This window comes from Salmo salar, chromosome ssa29 (genome assembly GCF_905237065.1).
Source record: "Salmo salar chromosome ssa29, Ssal_v3.1, whole genome shotgun sequence".
Lineage (NCBI taxonomy): Eukaryota > Metazoa > Chordata > Actinopteri > Salmoniformes > Salmonidae > Salmo > Salmo salar.
Genome location: NC_059470.1, coordinates 17663809 through 17681230, shown reverse-complemented (window position 1 = coordinate 17681230; position 17422 = coordinate 17663809). Strand labels below are relative to the sequence as shown.

General features: G+C 39.4%; 2 protein-coding genes across 8 annotated transcripts in view; one reads left to right on the top strand and one right to left on the bottom strand.

Annotated features, from left to right (window-relative positions):
* Positions 1-1413, bottom strand: part of si:dkey-225n22.4 (collagen alpha-1(XXI) chain) — a 54592-nt gene extending 53179 nt beyond the window's left edge. The window contains exon 1 of the mRNA XM_014181134.2: positions 1177-1413. The gene's annotated coding sequence lies outside the window, so the exon portion shown is untranslated. The remainder of the gene's footprint in view (positions 1-1176) is intronic.
* Positions 1414-4630: 3217 nt separating this feature from the next.
* Positions 4631-17422, top strand: part of LOC106590291 (zinc finger CCHC domain-containing protein 2) — a 68691-nt gene continuing 55899 nt past the window's right edge. For all 7 annotated transcript variants that reach the window (XR_006762703.1, XM_045710723.1, XM_014181140.2 and 4 more), the window contains exon 1: positions 4631-5587. Coding sequence is in view for 6 of the 7 variants with exons in the window: in XM_045710723.1 (XP_045566679.1) it covers positions 4826-5587 (762 nt within the window). In the remaining variant the exon portion in view is untranslated. The remainder of the gene's footprint in view (positions 5588-17422) is intronic.

The following is a 17422-nucleotide window of genomic DNA, read 5'->3' as shown; positions in this document are numbered from 1 at the left end:
CATACTGCTGTATATTTTCCTTACCAATGTGTAATGTGCTTCTCATCAAAACCAGTGTTTGGATGCACGGCCACACAGGCATAATCAGATATATGGCATTTATATTTGCAGCATGTCTGCCCTTTTCTGCTCAGCGACAGTTGAATTTGTAACATTTATTTTCTGCCTCACCAACAGTTGCAGCATACAGATTCTGGGGGTACAAGACAGGCTTATTCCGAAAGGCCCACTTTAAGGACAACATAATCGTAATCATCTTGGTTAACCCAGAAGTAAAATCTCACAGAATTTGGTCAGCTACAGAATCTGTCCACGAGAGATTACCATGAAGGCCAAAGTACTGTACATGATAAGCAATAAACCAATGCACCACAAAATGTGACTTTTATGTTCTTTAACTGTCTCAGGTGTCTCCCCTTTGCCCCGATATGAGGTCAGTTCATCATTGCCATTGCCACTGGGCAAGCATATGTTCCCCTTTCAATCTCCTCGAGGCAAGCCATGATGTAATATTGAGTAGCAAGCAAGTCAGTATCAGGCTAACTAAAAGTCAAGAATAGGCTATTGTTACAGTACATAGCCTATAATTTCCTGCACCCAACAGGGGATTACATACATCATGGTTTCCCCATTAAATGTAGCCTATGCACTGACAATACTTGCTCCAGAATAGGAACAAAGTAAAGAAAAATAGCTCCAGTCATCAGCTACTCAGATAGTCTACTCCAACAGTAGCCTACCATTGCAATTCAACCCGTCACCTGAATCAGATGATACATTGTAGGCAGCATGAACCTAAACAAAATGAAAACGTGCCTGTGGGACATCAGGCTACATTCCCATCACCACATTCCTCAAAAGTAGCCTATCTTTGCATCAGTTAGAATGTCTGAAAACGCAAATAGAGATCTGTAAAATGGGTTCGGAGGAATCTGCAATCTGATTGGCTGAAATGGGGTTCCAAGCCATTGACAATTCACTGTTATCTACACTGTCTATGGAAGTAGTGTTAAGCTTCAAAATATCAATACTCCAATTCAATTACAAACAATAATCAATCAAGACAATAGTTCATTACTTTATTAGTAATTAACTATAATGTTAAGTAATCAAAGTCGTTTTGGGAATAGCCATTAATAATTTCAGTAGGACAAAGATCTGAAAAGAAAAGCTTACCTTTTCAATTCTAAGAGACCAGTACAGGAAACACTGTCCCTCTCCAGAGACAAACTTAGGACAAAATGATTTATTGTAGAAATAGAAATTCTCCGTATGGTCACTAGAGGGAGTCTTCGCCATTGGTCCACAAGTGAAAGTGTCGCACTCGCATTTCTTTATACCCGGGGAGCCTGTGACGTGAGCCTGGAACGCTCCACATGTTGCTGCTGTCACTCCCGAGTTCAGACTTTGTGAAATGAGTGGGATAACCTTTAAATTCATTCATTAGACAGACACGCAGACAGAGACTGACACACACACACACACACACACACAGACAGATCTTCATTGATGATTTGTTGGTTGAAAGATACACTCACACTTATAACCTCACTTTATGACATGTTTGATTGAAAATGTCTGTGTAGGCTACTATATTCAGTTGTAGCCTATTTTAACTTATCTAACTGTAGATTGTTTTTTGTTGTTACATAAATGGTTGGATACAGAACAAGCACACATTTACCTTTACTACCCCAATGTGTATGGAAAATGTAACAGTAGTTAAAATAATTGTTCCCCTGCAGTTTCTACCCAAATGTATCTCAAAAAACACTCATTATTGACTGAAAACCTTCATGAGAGAAAGTGGCATCAGGTTGACCCCTAAAATCTACCAACTACACAGTGCATGAAAAACCTTTTGAGAGTTTTAATGTAGGTTACGCTTTACCAAATATATATACCCATTGCAGTGTCTGAAGCAGACCAAATCCATAGATCCAGAGCCATGCTGTTGAAATACCATAGACTCCACCCTACATTCAGCCCCCTAAATGAACTATTTTTGTTCAAAACAACGACAAGAAATGTTTAACCCTTCAAACTCAGACTTTGACTAAGTGGAAGGTGATGAAGACAAAATGATCTATGTCAGAGGTCACTGGACGAGTTTGGCATTTGTCAGTGGGTGGGAGGTGTCGTAGTAACTGTAGTGTATTTGAGAGTTCAAATATCTATTTAAATGTTTCTAGTGGCTGGAGAATGTTCCATATGCATAAATGCTGTGTCTTCTAATGGCGTCCTTTTTGAGTTTCTAAAAACAACATCTCAAGCATTTCGGCCACCCAAATGTTTTATTTGAATTTTATTAAGTTAAATGTTATGCTGCACATATCTTTGGGGATTTGGGTTTTGTTGGTTGTCTAACCTCTTTAAATGTCAGTTGAAAGGGCATACTTAGCCAGCTCATTTTATCAATAAACAAACCAAAGTAAATGTCACTGGATCCATTATCAGTGAGAATATGTTAGTACAATTGAAAATACTGTAAATGTTGCTGTATCGTATGCAAAGGATTTCAAATACCAGCTTTTATTTTTTTCTATAGTGTTCATATAAAGTTGAAGACCTACATTCCTTTTACATCATTACAGTAATGGCCTAGATACATGACATAGCTGCATAACGCTTATACATCGCACATTTCAGCAATTTAACCTTTATGACTACCAAAAGGGATGGATGATGAACCCTAATCAAATGTTGCCCCCTGTTGCTTGCCATCGATTACTGCTCAACATAATACAAGGCTTCAAGCTGTCTTGAACAACACAAGCTACAAAAGCTATGTGGATGGTCAAAATGCCATGTCAAAATACCATTACGTTCTTTATATTTTTATTATATATATATTTTTTATTTAACCTTTATTTAACTAGGCAAGTCAGTTAAGAACAAATTATTATTTACAATGATGGCCAAACCTGGACGACGCTGGGCCAATTGTGCGCCGCCCTATGGGACTCCCAATCACGGCCGGATGTGATACAACCTGGATTCGAACCAGGCTGAAACGCAACATGTGAAGTGTTGGTCCCATGTGACGCCTCTTGCACTGAGATGCAGTGCCTTAGACCGCTGCACCACTCGGGAGCCCTGTTGAAGTATACAGGGATTGTTAAGGATATATGATTAATCTGACATATACTGAACAAAAATATAAACACAACATGTAAAGTGTTGGTCCCATGTTTCATTAGCTGAAATAAAAGATCCCAGAAATGTTCCATACACACAAAAAGCTTGTTTCTCTCAAATTTTGTGCACAAATTTGTTTTCATACCTGTTAGTGAGCCTTTCTCTTTTGCCAAGATAATCCATCTACCTGACAGGCGTGGCATATCAATAATCTGATTAAACAGCATGATCATTATACAGGTACCCCTTGTGCTGGGGACAATATAAGGCCACTCTAAAATATGCAGTTTTGTCACACAGCACAATGCCACAATTGTCTCAAGTTTTGAGGGAGCATGCAATTGACATGCTGACTGTAGGAATGTCCACCAGGTGTAAATTACTTAAGTAAAAATACTTTAAAGTACTACTTAAGTAGTTTTTTAGGGTATCAGTACTCTACTATTTATATTTTTGACAATAACCTTTAGTACACTACATTCCCAAAGAAAATAATGTACTCCCCCGCCCCCCCCTCCCCCGACATACAAAAGCAGTCGTTACATTTGTAATGCTTAACAGGACAGGAACATTTTCAAATTCACGCACTTATCAAGAGAACATCCCTACTGCCTATGATTTGGCGGACTCACTAAACACAAATGTTTCATTTGTAAATTATGTCTGAGTGTTGGAGTGTGCCGCTGACTATCCGTAAATTAAAAAACAAGAAAATTGTGCCGTCTGGTTTGCCATATATAAGGACTTTGAAATGATTTATACTTTTACTTTTGATACTTAAGTATATTTTGGAAATTACATTTACTTTTTTACGACACCTCCCACCCACTAGTGCTAGGGCAAAAAAAAAAGCACCCCTTTGGGACCTGAGAACCAGGATTAAGACACACTGCTGTAAACGATTGAACATAATTCAGGCCTTGGTGGTATGCAATGTGCACTACTTATGCAATGTTATTTTTGAGCCACTAAGGGTCAGTGTTGTCTAGAGGAAGGCTTATCTCTGGATAGGCCCATAGGAATAACACGCTGTAATGTAAAGTGGTACCAACACATGCTTTCCATGCTTATAAAATATTAAAATCAAGAGAAAATAATATATTTTAATACACATATATAATTGTAACCGTCGCTTTAGGCCCAAGCATTTGAGTGGATACATGAAACTATAGTGTATACTGTAATAAACTGAGTACTGAAAACATGGGCTATTGATAAAACATTTGTAGACTACCTTTGTAGTTTCGTAAACACAGTACTCATGATGATGAGTTGCACATATTATTTGATAGGCTTCTATATAGGCCTGCCATTTAATGAGATTCTACAGATTCAAAATCACATATCTAAAATGTAACTTTCTCTACAAATTTGAGTTCTACCCCAGATTGTAGATAAATAAACTAAAACGATAAACCCAAGTTATGACACTTGTATAACTACCATTTTTTTAGGACCCAGAACGCTTCTAAGGAAAGGGGGAGGGGTTTGTGAATGATTGACATGTCACCAGAGTGCCGTCTACAGTGGAGAAAACTACAGCTTGTCGCCGAGTCACTGTGATTATTACAAAACACAGAAAATGTCATTTGCTTCCGTTGATTCTGCTTTAAAAAACGTTTAGACGATCAAAGGATGTATATTTACCGGTAATTTACGCCTTGAAGCCTTTCTAGTCGAGCTGATAATGCTTAAAATGAAGCTGCCCATGAGAACGGCGGAGGCAGGAGGAGACGATACGGCCGAGGAACAGCCCGATCTCCATATTCCAAGATCGGTCTCCGACAAGCCCGAAGGTTCCTCCAGACACCCAGGATATCCATCTCAATTGGATAAAGAGACCGTTTTCGAGTGGTTTGGTTTGCATTTAAATCCTGCCAAGCGGATCGAGTTTATGTGCGGACTGCTCCATATGTGCCAGCCACTTGAGCTCCGGTTTTTGGGCTCCTGTCTGGAAGACCTGGCTCGGAAAGATAACCACGTTCTACGGGATGTCGAGATAAGGGCCAACAATCCGAATGATTTGACCATTTTATCAGATGTTATCGACCCTGTCGTGCGCTCCAAGCTGCTGGTCTGCTTGTCTCTTCTGGGATCTGACAGCAGGGAGTGTGCGGGAATACTATTTCGGATATTGAGCCATGTGGATCCCTCCTTGTTATACAAAAACTATGGCTACTCTGTTTCGCCCTTCAAGGACTCTCAACATCACCCGTTCCATTCTCCGTGTGTGGACGGGAAAGCGTTCGGGAGAACAGAACAGAATTGCGGGCTTCCAATGGAGGCAGCGATCGGACCCTTGGAACAGTTGGCGCTGCTTTTTACTATGGCCTCCTTGCATCCAGCGTTCCCGTTTCATCAGAGAGAAAAAGTTATAGAACAGCTGGACAAAATTCAACTTGCTATAGAGGACGAGAGACAGCAGAATCAGCGCAGAATAAACGCCCAGGTAACAGCAGTTAGATTGACTCGTGTGTTAGCTAACGTTAACTGGGGTTGTCACTAGTTACCACACAGCCACAAAGGCTATCATAAAAATTCATTAAAACAAAAAGGAGTTTTTTGGTCTCAATTTAAGGTCAATTGTGTGGCAAGGTTAGGTTTAAAATCAGATTTTAAAAAGATACATTTAAGAAATAGGCGGGGTTTAGCCATAATTATGACTGTGGTTGTAGTAACTAGTGACGACCGTTAGCTGATTGCAAAATGAGTGGTTAACTAACTTTATCTCTAAAGAGTTTGGGCCCACCTGGGTACACGTTTTTGTTTGCCTTAGCACAGATTCAAATCATCAAAGCACGATTATGAGTGGGACATTTGAATCAGCTGTGTACTAGTAGTTCTACTCCAAAAATCAAAATGTGCACTTGGGGGGTGGGGGGCATGGCGGAGTTTGGGAAACCCCTGACCTAGATCACGTGATATCTACGGTTCTAGGACTAGGAGTACAGCTTCGACCGGTTCGTATCTTGAACATTCTACATAGGCTTTAATTTCCCCCTTAACTTTATTTAATGGCAAGAAGGCAGGAAAAAATATCCATACTTTCCTCATGAAATTGGGAGAATATGCGTACTTTCCTTATGAAACACAATTTTCCACAACCATTCTAGAGTGGCTAACTGGTAATCCCGGATGTTGTGTATCAGGTTGAATCTCAGACCAGGGGTTCCGTTTCTTTTATGTCTGCAGCGTTAAAGGCTCTGCGTGGTCATTCTGGCACCTGCAGTACAGTATTTACGGCCTCTAGAAGATTCATGCTTCTCAGAGTTGTCAAGGAAGTGAGTTTGTGTTTATACAGGACCTCCCGCCCCCACCTACCCCCAACCAATCATGTCAATGCGCAGCTATTGGCATCGGCTAATGCAGATCCTAATAAATCAAATCTGTAGGGAGCCCTCTGCATTGTTACAACATTTGGGAGGTGCACAGCGATCTGGTATGGAGCTCGATTTGGCCTCCACAAGCTTCTGGATGCTTCTTCACACTCTCCATACAGAGCCTCCAGACAGCATGGACAGATCAAGCATAAATCAGCTATTAGGTTGCAGCAGTCTGTTTTTTTTCACCCCAGAACGCCCATTTGTAACCCACCATCTCTTTTTAGTCTTCTGTTCCAAATTTTGAAATTGTGTTTTTTACATTGGATAAAAGTACAGACTCAGAGCTCCAAATGGCATATCGTACATTGTAGTTGGAGGAAATATGGGGATGTAATGCTGCTTTAAAATATGATTAACATATAATCCTGTTTAGGAAAAAAGGCATTCACATTTTTACGTGTGATTGTCACACTTGCTCTACATTAATCCTTGGGAAACATATATTTAGAAAAGGAATACTTATACCAAATTGCCAAAATGGATTCTCTGAACATTATCCCACCAAGTTACCCCATTAGGCAAACCATTTACAGTATCAAATTGCCAATTGTTGTATAATAAAGGTAACCTTTCACATTGAACAGCTACAGTGCTGTTCTTTGTTTATGCCTTGTTTATGCCTATTTAGCATCGTTCACAACCTCTAAAGCCGTAGATCCACCCATCTCTTAAATAATTCACATTGGAAAACATGCAAATGTAGCCATGTGCTAAAGCAGTGAGGTAATGGTTAATATTTCAACAATAAAATACTTTATTCACTTCAAGTGCTAAAGGTAGTAGCCTACAATTAGGAAACGTAAAACACAAAGGCTTAACTTCTATGGGCTAGGTGGGACGCTTGCTACTCAACAGCCAGTGTAATCCCGTGGCGCGTTATTCAAATACCTTAGAAATGCTATTACTTCAATTTCTCAAACATATATGACTATTTTACACCATTTTAAAGACAAGACTCTCGGTAATCTAACCACACTGTCCGATTTCAAAAAGGCTTTACAACGAAAGCAAAACATTAGATTATGTCAGCAGAGTACCCAGCCAGAAATAATCAGACACCCATTTTTCAAGCTAGCATATAATGTCACATAAACCCAAACCACAGCTAAATGCAGCACTAACCTTTGATCTTCATCAGATGACAATCCTAGGATATTATGTTATACAATGCATGCATGTTTTGTTCAATCAAGTTCATATTTATATCAAAAACCAGCTTTTTACATTAGCATGTGACTAGCATGTGACTAGCATTCCCACCGAACACTGCCGGTGAATTTACTAAATTACTCACGATAAACGTTCACAAAAAAACATAACAATTATTTTAAGAATTATAGATACAGAACTCCTCTATGCACTCGATATGTCCGATTTTAAAATAGCTTTTCGGTGAAAGCACATTTTGCAATATTCTCAGTAGATAGCCCGGCATCACAGGGCTAGCTATTTAGACACCCAGCAAGTTTAGCACTCACCAAAGTCAGATTTACTATAAGAAAAATGTTATTACCTTTGCTGTTCTTCGTCAGAATGCACTCCCAGGACTTCTACTTCAATAACAAATGTTGGTTTGGTCCCAAATAATCCATTGTTATATCCAAATAGCGGCGTTTTGTTCGTATGCGTTCAAGACACTATCCGAAAGGGTAAATAAGGGTGACGAGCATGGCGCATTTCGTGACAAAAAATGTCTAAATATTCCATTACCGTACTTCGAAGCATGTCAACCGCTGTTTAAAATCAATTTTTATGTAATTTTTCTCGTAAAAAAGCGATAATATTCCGACCGGGAAAGCCTGTATACGTACAAAGAGAGAGAAAATAAATACATCTCGTGCCCTCGTGCACGAGCGTGAGTCTCAGAGTACTCTGACCAGCCACTATCCAAACGCGATAATGTGTTTCAGCCAGAGGCTGCCTCGATATCATTCAGCTTTTTCCCGGGTTCTGAGAGCCTATGGGAGCCGTAGGAAGTGTCACGTTACGGCAAAGTGAATGGTGGCAGGCCTGTTTAAGTAGCTGAATTTGTCGCTGGAATCTTTTACCAATAAACATCACTGGAGAGGTCTGAAAACTCACTAAATATTGTTGGCAACAGTGCCAGTGTGGCAAATGGCTTATTTGCATATAGGCCTACTGTAGCTCTGATTGGCTATGGTGCACAGGTCTGACTCTGGTCCTAGACAGATGTTTTATTTATGCTGCTGGTGAGTCTCTGATCCACCTCTACGCAGACGACACCATTCTGTATACTTCTGGCCCTTCTTTGGACACTGTGTTTAACTACCCTCCAGACGAGCTTCAATGCCATACAACTCTCCTTCCGTAGCCTCCAACTGCTCCTAAATACAAGTAAAACTAATTGCATGCTCTTCAACCGATCTCTGCCTACACCTGCCCGCCCGCCCAGCATCACTACTCTGCACGGTTCTGACTTAGAATATGTGGACAACTACAAATACCTAGGTGTCTGGTTAGACTGTAAACTCTCCTTCCAGACTCGCATCAAACATCTCCAATCCAAAGTTAAATCTAGAATTGGCTTCCTATTTCGCAACAAAGCATCCTTCACTCATGCTGCCAAACATGCCCTCGTAAAACTGACCATCCTGCCGATCCTCGACTTTGGTGATGTCATTTACAAAATAGCCTCCAACACCCTACTCATCAAATTGGATGCAGTCTATCACAGTGCCATCCGTTTTGTCACCAAAGCCCCATATACTACCCACCACTGCGACCTGTACGCTCTCGTTGGCTGGCCCTCGCTTCATACTCGTCACCTGCGCTCCAGCAGGTGTATTTCACTGGTCACCCCCAGGGCCAATTCCTCCTTTGGCCGCCTCTCCTTCCAGTTCTCTGCTGCCAATGACTGGAACGAACTACAAAAATCTCTGAAACTGGAAACACTTATCTCCCTCACCAGCTTTAAGCACCAGCTGTCAGAGCAGCTCACAGATCACTGCACCTGTACATAGCCCACCTATAAATAGCCCAAACAATTACCTCATCCCCTACTGTATTTACTTATTTATTTTGCTCCTTTGCACCCCAGTATTTGTACTTTGCACATTCACCTACTGCAAATCTACAATTCCAGTGTTTTTTAATTGCTATATTGTATTTACTTTGCCACCGTGGCCTTTTTATTGCCTTTACCTCCCTTATCTCACCTCATTTGCTCACATTGTATATAGACTTGTTTTTGTACTGTATTATTGACTGTATGTTTGTTTTTACTCCATGTGTAACTCTGTGTTGTTGTCTGTGTCACACTGCTTTGCTTTATCTTGGCCAGGTCGCAGCTGTAAATGAGAACTTGTTCTCAACTTGCGTATCTGTAAACAAAGGTAAAATAAATACATTTACTGTAGTTTCCATTAATTGTCGAAACGTACGGCAGCTTTCCCACAGCGTTCCCAATTTTCACAAATGCCTTACTCTACATTATTCCCAAATATTATATGATTGTATGAAAATGTGAAAAGGACCATAATATAAGTGCTTGCTTGTCAGTAAATATGAAAAAAGGCCTCATTCTTCCTGGGGGTGAATATGAACAGATTTTAATAAGATTTCATGTTGCTAAAATGCTGTCAATTCCACTTTACGGTTATAAAAGGGTTAGTTATTGTCCTCGACGTGACTCAAACATATCTAGCAACAACCAGGTCTGCTGCCACCTAATTGACTGAACGCGATACACAACATCCGGGATTAACATTTAGCAACTTTAGCATAGGGGTAGAAAAGTATGTTTCATAAGGAAAGCGCACATATTTTCCCCGTTCGGCTTCTCGCCAATGAATAAGTACGAACCGGTCCACAAAGTTATTTTCTTAAATATGTGCACTGATTTGCCAGATCGTGAGACCTTGAAAATTCCACTCCTTATGACAATTAAAAACAAAAAAAGACATTTTAACTGCGGTGTATACATTGGTCTGAAGCCGAAAAAGAAAGGAAATTCCCATGAGCACCACAATGCCTACTCCACCCATGCTCAACCAAAGTTGGTCTATTGTACTTCAAACAATGTGTATGCAGCCTGTTTACGTCTCCCAATCACGGCCGGTTGTGATACAGCCTGGATACGACCAGGGTGTCTAGTGACGCCTCTAGCACTAGGATGCAGTGCCATAAAACGCTGCCCACTCGGGAACCCAATCACAATAATGTGATTGTTCACACTAATCCCATTGCACTACATTTTAAGCTTTTTTAATTATATGAAAACAAGCTTTGCTTTTATACTTACAAGACCATTATGCTTGACTGAGCGAGCTGTTTTGTCTTGTAGTAATGTGATGCCTGCCTGTATTTCCGTAACATTTTTTTTAGCAATTGAGGGGAAAGTATTTCTACATCTTGTTTTGGTCAGTAGGTGCTAGAGGTCGACCGATTTATGATTTTTCAACACCGATGCCGATTATTGGAGGACCCCAAAAAAGCCGATTCCGATTAATCGACCAAATTTTTTTACATTTAAAAAATAAAATAAATGTAATTAACTTTTTTATTATTATTTTTTTATTATTTTTTTAAAAATTGTTATATATATTTTTAATAATGACAATTACAACAATACTGAATGAACACTTATTTTAACTTAATATAATACATAAATAAAATCTATTTTAGTCTCAAATAAATAATGAAACATGTTCAATTTGGTTTAAATAATTCAAAAAGAAAGTGTTGGAGAAGAAAGTAAAAGTGCAATATGTGCCATGTAAAAAAGCTACCGTTTAAGTTCCTTGCTCAGAACATGAGAACATATGAAAGCTGGTGGTTCCTTTTAACATGAGTCTTCAATATTCCCACTTAAGAAGTTTTAGGTTGTAGTTATTATAGGACTATTTCTCTCTATACAATTTGTATTTCATATACCTTTGACTATTGGATGTTCTTATAGGCACTATAGTATTGCCAGTCTAATCTCGGGAGTTGATAGGCTTGAAGTCATAAACCGCGCAATGCTTGAAGCACAGCGAAGAGCTGCTGGCAAATGCAGGAAAGTGCTGTTTGAATGAATGCTTAGGAGCCTGCTGCTGCCTACCACCGCTCAGTCAGACTGCTCTATCAAATATCAAATCATAGACTTAATTATGATATAAAAAACACAAATACGAGCCTTAGGTCATTAATATGGTCAAATCCGGAAACTATCATTTCGAAAACAAAACGTTTATTCTTTCAGTGAAATACGGAACCGTTCCGTATTTCATCCAATGGGTGGCATCCCTAAGTCTAAATATTGCTGTTACATTGCACAACCTTCAATGTTATGTCATAATTATGTAAAATTCAGGTAAATTAATTACGGTCTTTGTTAGTAAGAAATGCTCTTCACACAATTCGCAATGAGCCAGGTGGCCCAAACTGTTGCAAATACCCTGACTCTGCTTGCACAGAACGCAAGAGAAGTTCCCTAGTTAAAAGAAATTCATGTTAGCAGGCAATATTAACGAAATATGCAGGTTTAAAAAAATAAAAAAATACTTGTGTATTGATTTTAAGAAAGGCATTGATGTTCATGGTTAGGTACACATTGGTGCAACGACAGTGCTTTTTTTCGCGAATGCGCTTGTTAAATCATCACCCGTTTGGCGAAGTAGGCTGTGATTCGATGATAAATTAACATGCACTGCATTGATTATATGCAACGCAGGACAAGCTAGATAACTACACATGGTTGATGATATTACTAGTTTAACTAGTAATTATGTTAAGATTGATTGATTGGTTTTTATAAGATAAGTTTAATGCTAGCTAGCAACTTACCTTGGCTCCTTGCTGCACTCACGTAACAAGTGATCAGCCTGCCACGCAGTCTCCTCGTGGAGTGCAATGTCATCGTCGTCCAAAAATGCCGATTACCGATTGTTATGAAAACTTGAAATCGGCCCTAATTAATCGGCTATGCCGATTTAATCGGTTGACCTCTAGTAGGTGCCCAACATGACACCAGGTGGTGGTGTGTTGGACACAGTCATTCATATAGAGCCTGTCTGCAGTCCTGATATCTGTAACTCTTAGCTTACCTGTGTAATATTGACATAAGCTCAGAGAAACTTGTTTTTCGAACATGGGCCTGTTTTATCAATTTCTGGGCTGATCATTGGGCAGTTTATTACCTCTGTCAAATGAATATGTAGTTTTAAAGTTGTGTGTTTGATGTTATTTTTGCAATAAAGATGGTGACGCTACAATAATACACATTTACAATAGGTCTATATCTAAAAATATATACAGCCTGATGATATACATACCTTATTTTAAGAACAGGATAGTGTAAAGTCCTTTATTCAACTGAAGAGTATGAATTAGGCTGTTTGAGAATGTTTGAATCCTTAGAACCCTGCATACTCATTGTTTTAAGTACAATAGACCAACATAGCTACTGTAGTAGGTCAAAGCTGTGGGCTGGAAAACCTTGGTAGAGCATGGGTAGAGTAGGCATTGTGGTGCTCAGGCTTCAGACCAATGTATATACTTCTCACTTAAAACATTTCGTTTTTTATATTTAATTTCCATGTTTTTTACACCGGAAGGTGATTATGCAACATTATTATACAATATTATAATACAGCATAACACAGAAATACAAGTAAAGTAAAAATACACAACCATGGCAACATAAATAATGTATGTATTTAATATTAACATCTGATATTCCAGAGGGGAAGCGAAAAACCAGAAGCCAATATGGAGTAAACTGGAAAAAATGTCCCTGATCTCTTTTAAAACTTCTTAAGGATTTGGGTATGTCGCCTAAAATGACATACCCAAATCTAACTGTCTGTAGCTGAGGACCTGAAGCAAGGATATGCATTTTCTTGATACCATTTGAAAGGAAACACTTTTAAAGTGTGTGGAAATGTGAAATTAATGTTGGAGAATATAACACATTAGATCTGGTAAAAGATAATACAAAGAGAAGACGCATGTTTTTTATCAAAAACTTATACTCGTCTTTGAAATGCAAGAGAAAGGCTATTATATCACCATTATAGGCCATTATACCCAGTTCCTACATTTGAATATAAAAATAGATTTTTATCAAACAAAACTATGCTACGTTTTATCTCTGGGACCCTCAGGGTGACAAATCAGAGCAAGATTACCGAATGTAAGTACATTATTTACCTTCAGAGGTGAATGTATCATACCAGTTGCCATGATAAAAGTTTTGTTGTTGTGCACTCTCCTCAAACAATAGCGTGGTATTTGTTCACTGTAATAGCTACTGTAAATTGGGCAGTGCAGTTAGATCAACAAACATTGTCTCGCTCCTGGAGAATACACAAATAATCAACATGACTAGGGTATGTATAGAGTAATGTTAGCTAAAGTTATTGTTAGATGAGCAATGCCCATTGCATGTATTATACATTAGCAGTTTCCCAAAGTTTGTTGGTGATTATGAACTTTACTTAGCTAGCTGTGCTTTGTGGAAGGGTGTGTGGGATATTGTCAACATTGAGTTGTGCCAGTGCATGATCTGTCCATGCAGCTAATGTTTCAGCCTTGTTGGCTTGTAGCTAGCTAAGTTACTGCCTAACGTTAGTTGGCTGGCTAACGTTAGTTGGCTGGCTAACTGGCAATAGCAACCAAGGACATTCACTATCTTATTTGTGCTTATTTGTTTGTGCTTTGATGACATGCACGTGTCAAGTCCAACAGTTTACACCGATGACTTCAGCCATGTGAAAAACCTTCCATAGCTAAATATAGCTAGCTTCCTTTGCTTGTAGCTCTCATCCGACTGGTGTTAGCTAGCTGCTATTGCTGCGCAACCCATGTGCTTTGGTCCGGTTTTAGAAATCGGTGAGATTCGACTGAAAATATGTTAGCATTGTCATAAATTCTACAAAAAGGTAGCAAATCGTTTTGAGCACTTGATAGCGATACATTTTATTAAAACTGTTGCTCCTACAAACTTATTCTGACCGAATGGTGGCAAGTCTAATGGTCACTTTGTGGATGCTGTAGGCTCGTTCTTATCCAACGACTAGATATTGAGCTAGGTCAAGGCAAGAAATTGTGTTTTTTTCCCCCAATGCTAATGAACCTGTTAAAAATATTGTACGTGGTTCTCTGTATCAGCCGGATGGCTCATGATGAGGCGGAAAGTGTGTTTACCTCCAAGTTGATTTGCGAATTTTCATTGACATTGGTGTCATATTGGCTTAGATATGATGGTAGGAAGATTTTAATTTAAAATTGAACTTCAACCAATGCCATACTATTGGGGGGGGGCTATCACCCCCACAATAATGAGTATTATATCCCAATGTCTTACAAAAGGCTGAAAGAGTATGGCTAGTTCTCAATGGTTGACATTTGAAAGATGGGGGGAAGATGCAGTATTTGTTCAAATTAATCAGCTTTTGCACCAACGGTTAGTAACAAGCACTCTTCCTTTTGAAATCTAGTATTTTTTTGGTGGCTTATGAATTGATCCATCCATTGATGGCCCTAAATAAGGCTGCTCATCTTATTTTGTCTTTTAGAGTGTGTGACATCTTCATGGAAATATCCAGAATTCTCGCTAGGTGTGGAAAATCCCCACTCAAGAGTGCTCGAACATACTTGTGGAATAGACACTGGCTGGAATGCACTTTTAACCAATCAGCATTCAGGATTAGACCCACCCGTTGTATAACAGCCACTATGCCCTATGCTAGGCATTTAATAGTGTTACAGGGGACTGGTTGTCATCTCTTCCTATACAAAAGGCCACCATGGAATCAACCCCCCAAATACACTTGCTCGTCTTTACGGGCATTTCACAAAGAGTTATGTGCTGTGCTGCGTGCGAGGTATTTGGCCCTCTGGCCTACTGCACTGCAGGCCTGGTGACTCTACAGGGAGAAGGAAGTTATGTCCGAGTGTGGGGCTCAAAACCATGCTGGAAGCCAAGGGCTTGAAACCAACTGAGCATTAGGTGACTGACTGCAGAATATAGGATACGGGGAGGCCAGCCAGGGTCTCCGTTTGTTGACAGAGAGGGATTTCCTTCTTGGGGTGCTGCATCTTAACAGTGTCCTCTCTTCTTGTCTACTCGCTGTTACTGTTTTAAACAAGCTATTTGGCCAGATGAAAGCAAATTCCTTATGGCTTTATACTGATGCAGACCTATATTTGTATTGGAGTGGTACTTGTCACTGTGTAGGCTATAAAAAAATGATCAATAACTTACACGTCCATGATTTTATTTGCTCCGTACTTTGAATAGGCTATATACTGAACATTTCTGTGGCAACCTGTGGTCACGTCCTATTTCCACTTGTGTTTCTAGTATAGTTTTAATACAGTCCTGTGTTGGGCAATCATCCATGTTGACTGTAGTGTTGTTGACCCACTTGTCCACTGAAATAGTTACATCTCTATGTGTGCCTGATGTCATATTTAGCCACTTGGAGAAAGAGAGTTTGAAGCCAGCAGCACGCAACCTCACAACTCAGATTTACTTACACTCTCATAGCCAGCAATTATGATCTGAAGAACAGCTACTAGCGCTCAAGTGAAATGGCGTGAGGTTTAAGTGTTGTTATAGCAAACACTGTCCCAATCCACCCCCGCAGTTGACCAGCAAAGAAGAGAGTTCAGTCACTCTGAGCCTAGAGTGACCACAATTGGACCTCTCAATTCCTAGGAGTTTACTAATGAGGTACTTGCTTGAGTACTGGCCTTTTTGTTGTTGTTGCCTAGGCTACACCTGGTGGAATTGCTTGGGTAAGAGGGTGATTCTCCAACGTGTGTTGCTGTGTCCAATGTATAGGACAGATAGGATAGTGTAAACAGAAAAGTTGCAAATCTAATGTCTAAGAGATGAAAATCTTACTTTACATACTTGGGTTATTTTCTAACTGGGTAAATTCATTTGAATTCATTTACTTTTTTTTTTTTTTTTACAGCATCCCGTTTTGATTTATACAAAACTTTCCATACATCTTTGCCCAGGGAAGAAGTGGTCAGAAAGTGACTTTTTGGACCAGAATGTCAATACATTTAGGAGATGCTCAATGTTGACCCATTTAGCATACCCTACCATACCATGAGACATCCATGTCTTCATCATTGAAAAATATAAATGGTTTGATATAATTTAAAGGCCTACAAACAGGGTTGTCAAACTATTTTATAATAAAAATAAATTAATAATAGCCTTTTTTTTTTACCTTTAACGTCAATTATCTATTACGTCAATTATCTTTTTTTTTCGAAATTCACAAGTTGTAGCTTAGACCCAACTTTACATTACCTGAGGTTTTTGTGGTGTGGCCACCATCGGTTGAGAGACAAGACAACATGCTCTTGAATACAGGGTGGGTGTCATTTCAATAATAGAAATAGAATGGACCTATCCCTTCAGACCACTGTAATTTAGCTGGTACACCATTGACATTTAACATAAATTTACATTTTTACTTCTAATTACTACCACAAAGATGGCTGCCGGTCCACCCACTGTTGAATGTGAACTTAACTGGTCATGTCTATTCTATGATCTATATTTATATGATTTCAATAGGTTTCCTATGGAGGGTTGACAGTATAATTTAAAACAACGGATATTCCCATTCAATTCAACATTCTCTGATGTGTGGTCCAGAGGAGGCTGGTTGGAGGAGCTATAGGAGGACAGGGTCATTGGAATGGCATAAATGGAACGGAGTCAGACGTGGTTTCCATATGTTTGTGTTTGATACCGTTCCAATGATTCCATGCAAGCCATTACAATGAGCCCGTCCTCCTATAGCTCCTCCCACCAACCTCCACTGGTGTGGGCGTCCAACCGTCTTTGTGGCACCATTTGAAAGTAGAAATTTCAATTTTATTCCCATTTTAGTCCATTTACCAGCAAAAACATGACACTCGCCCTGTATTCA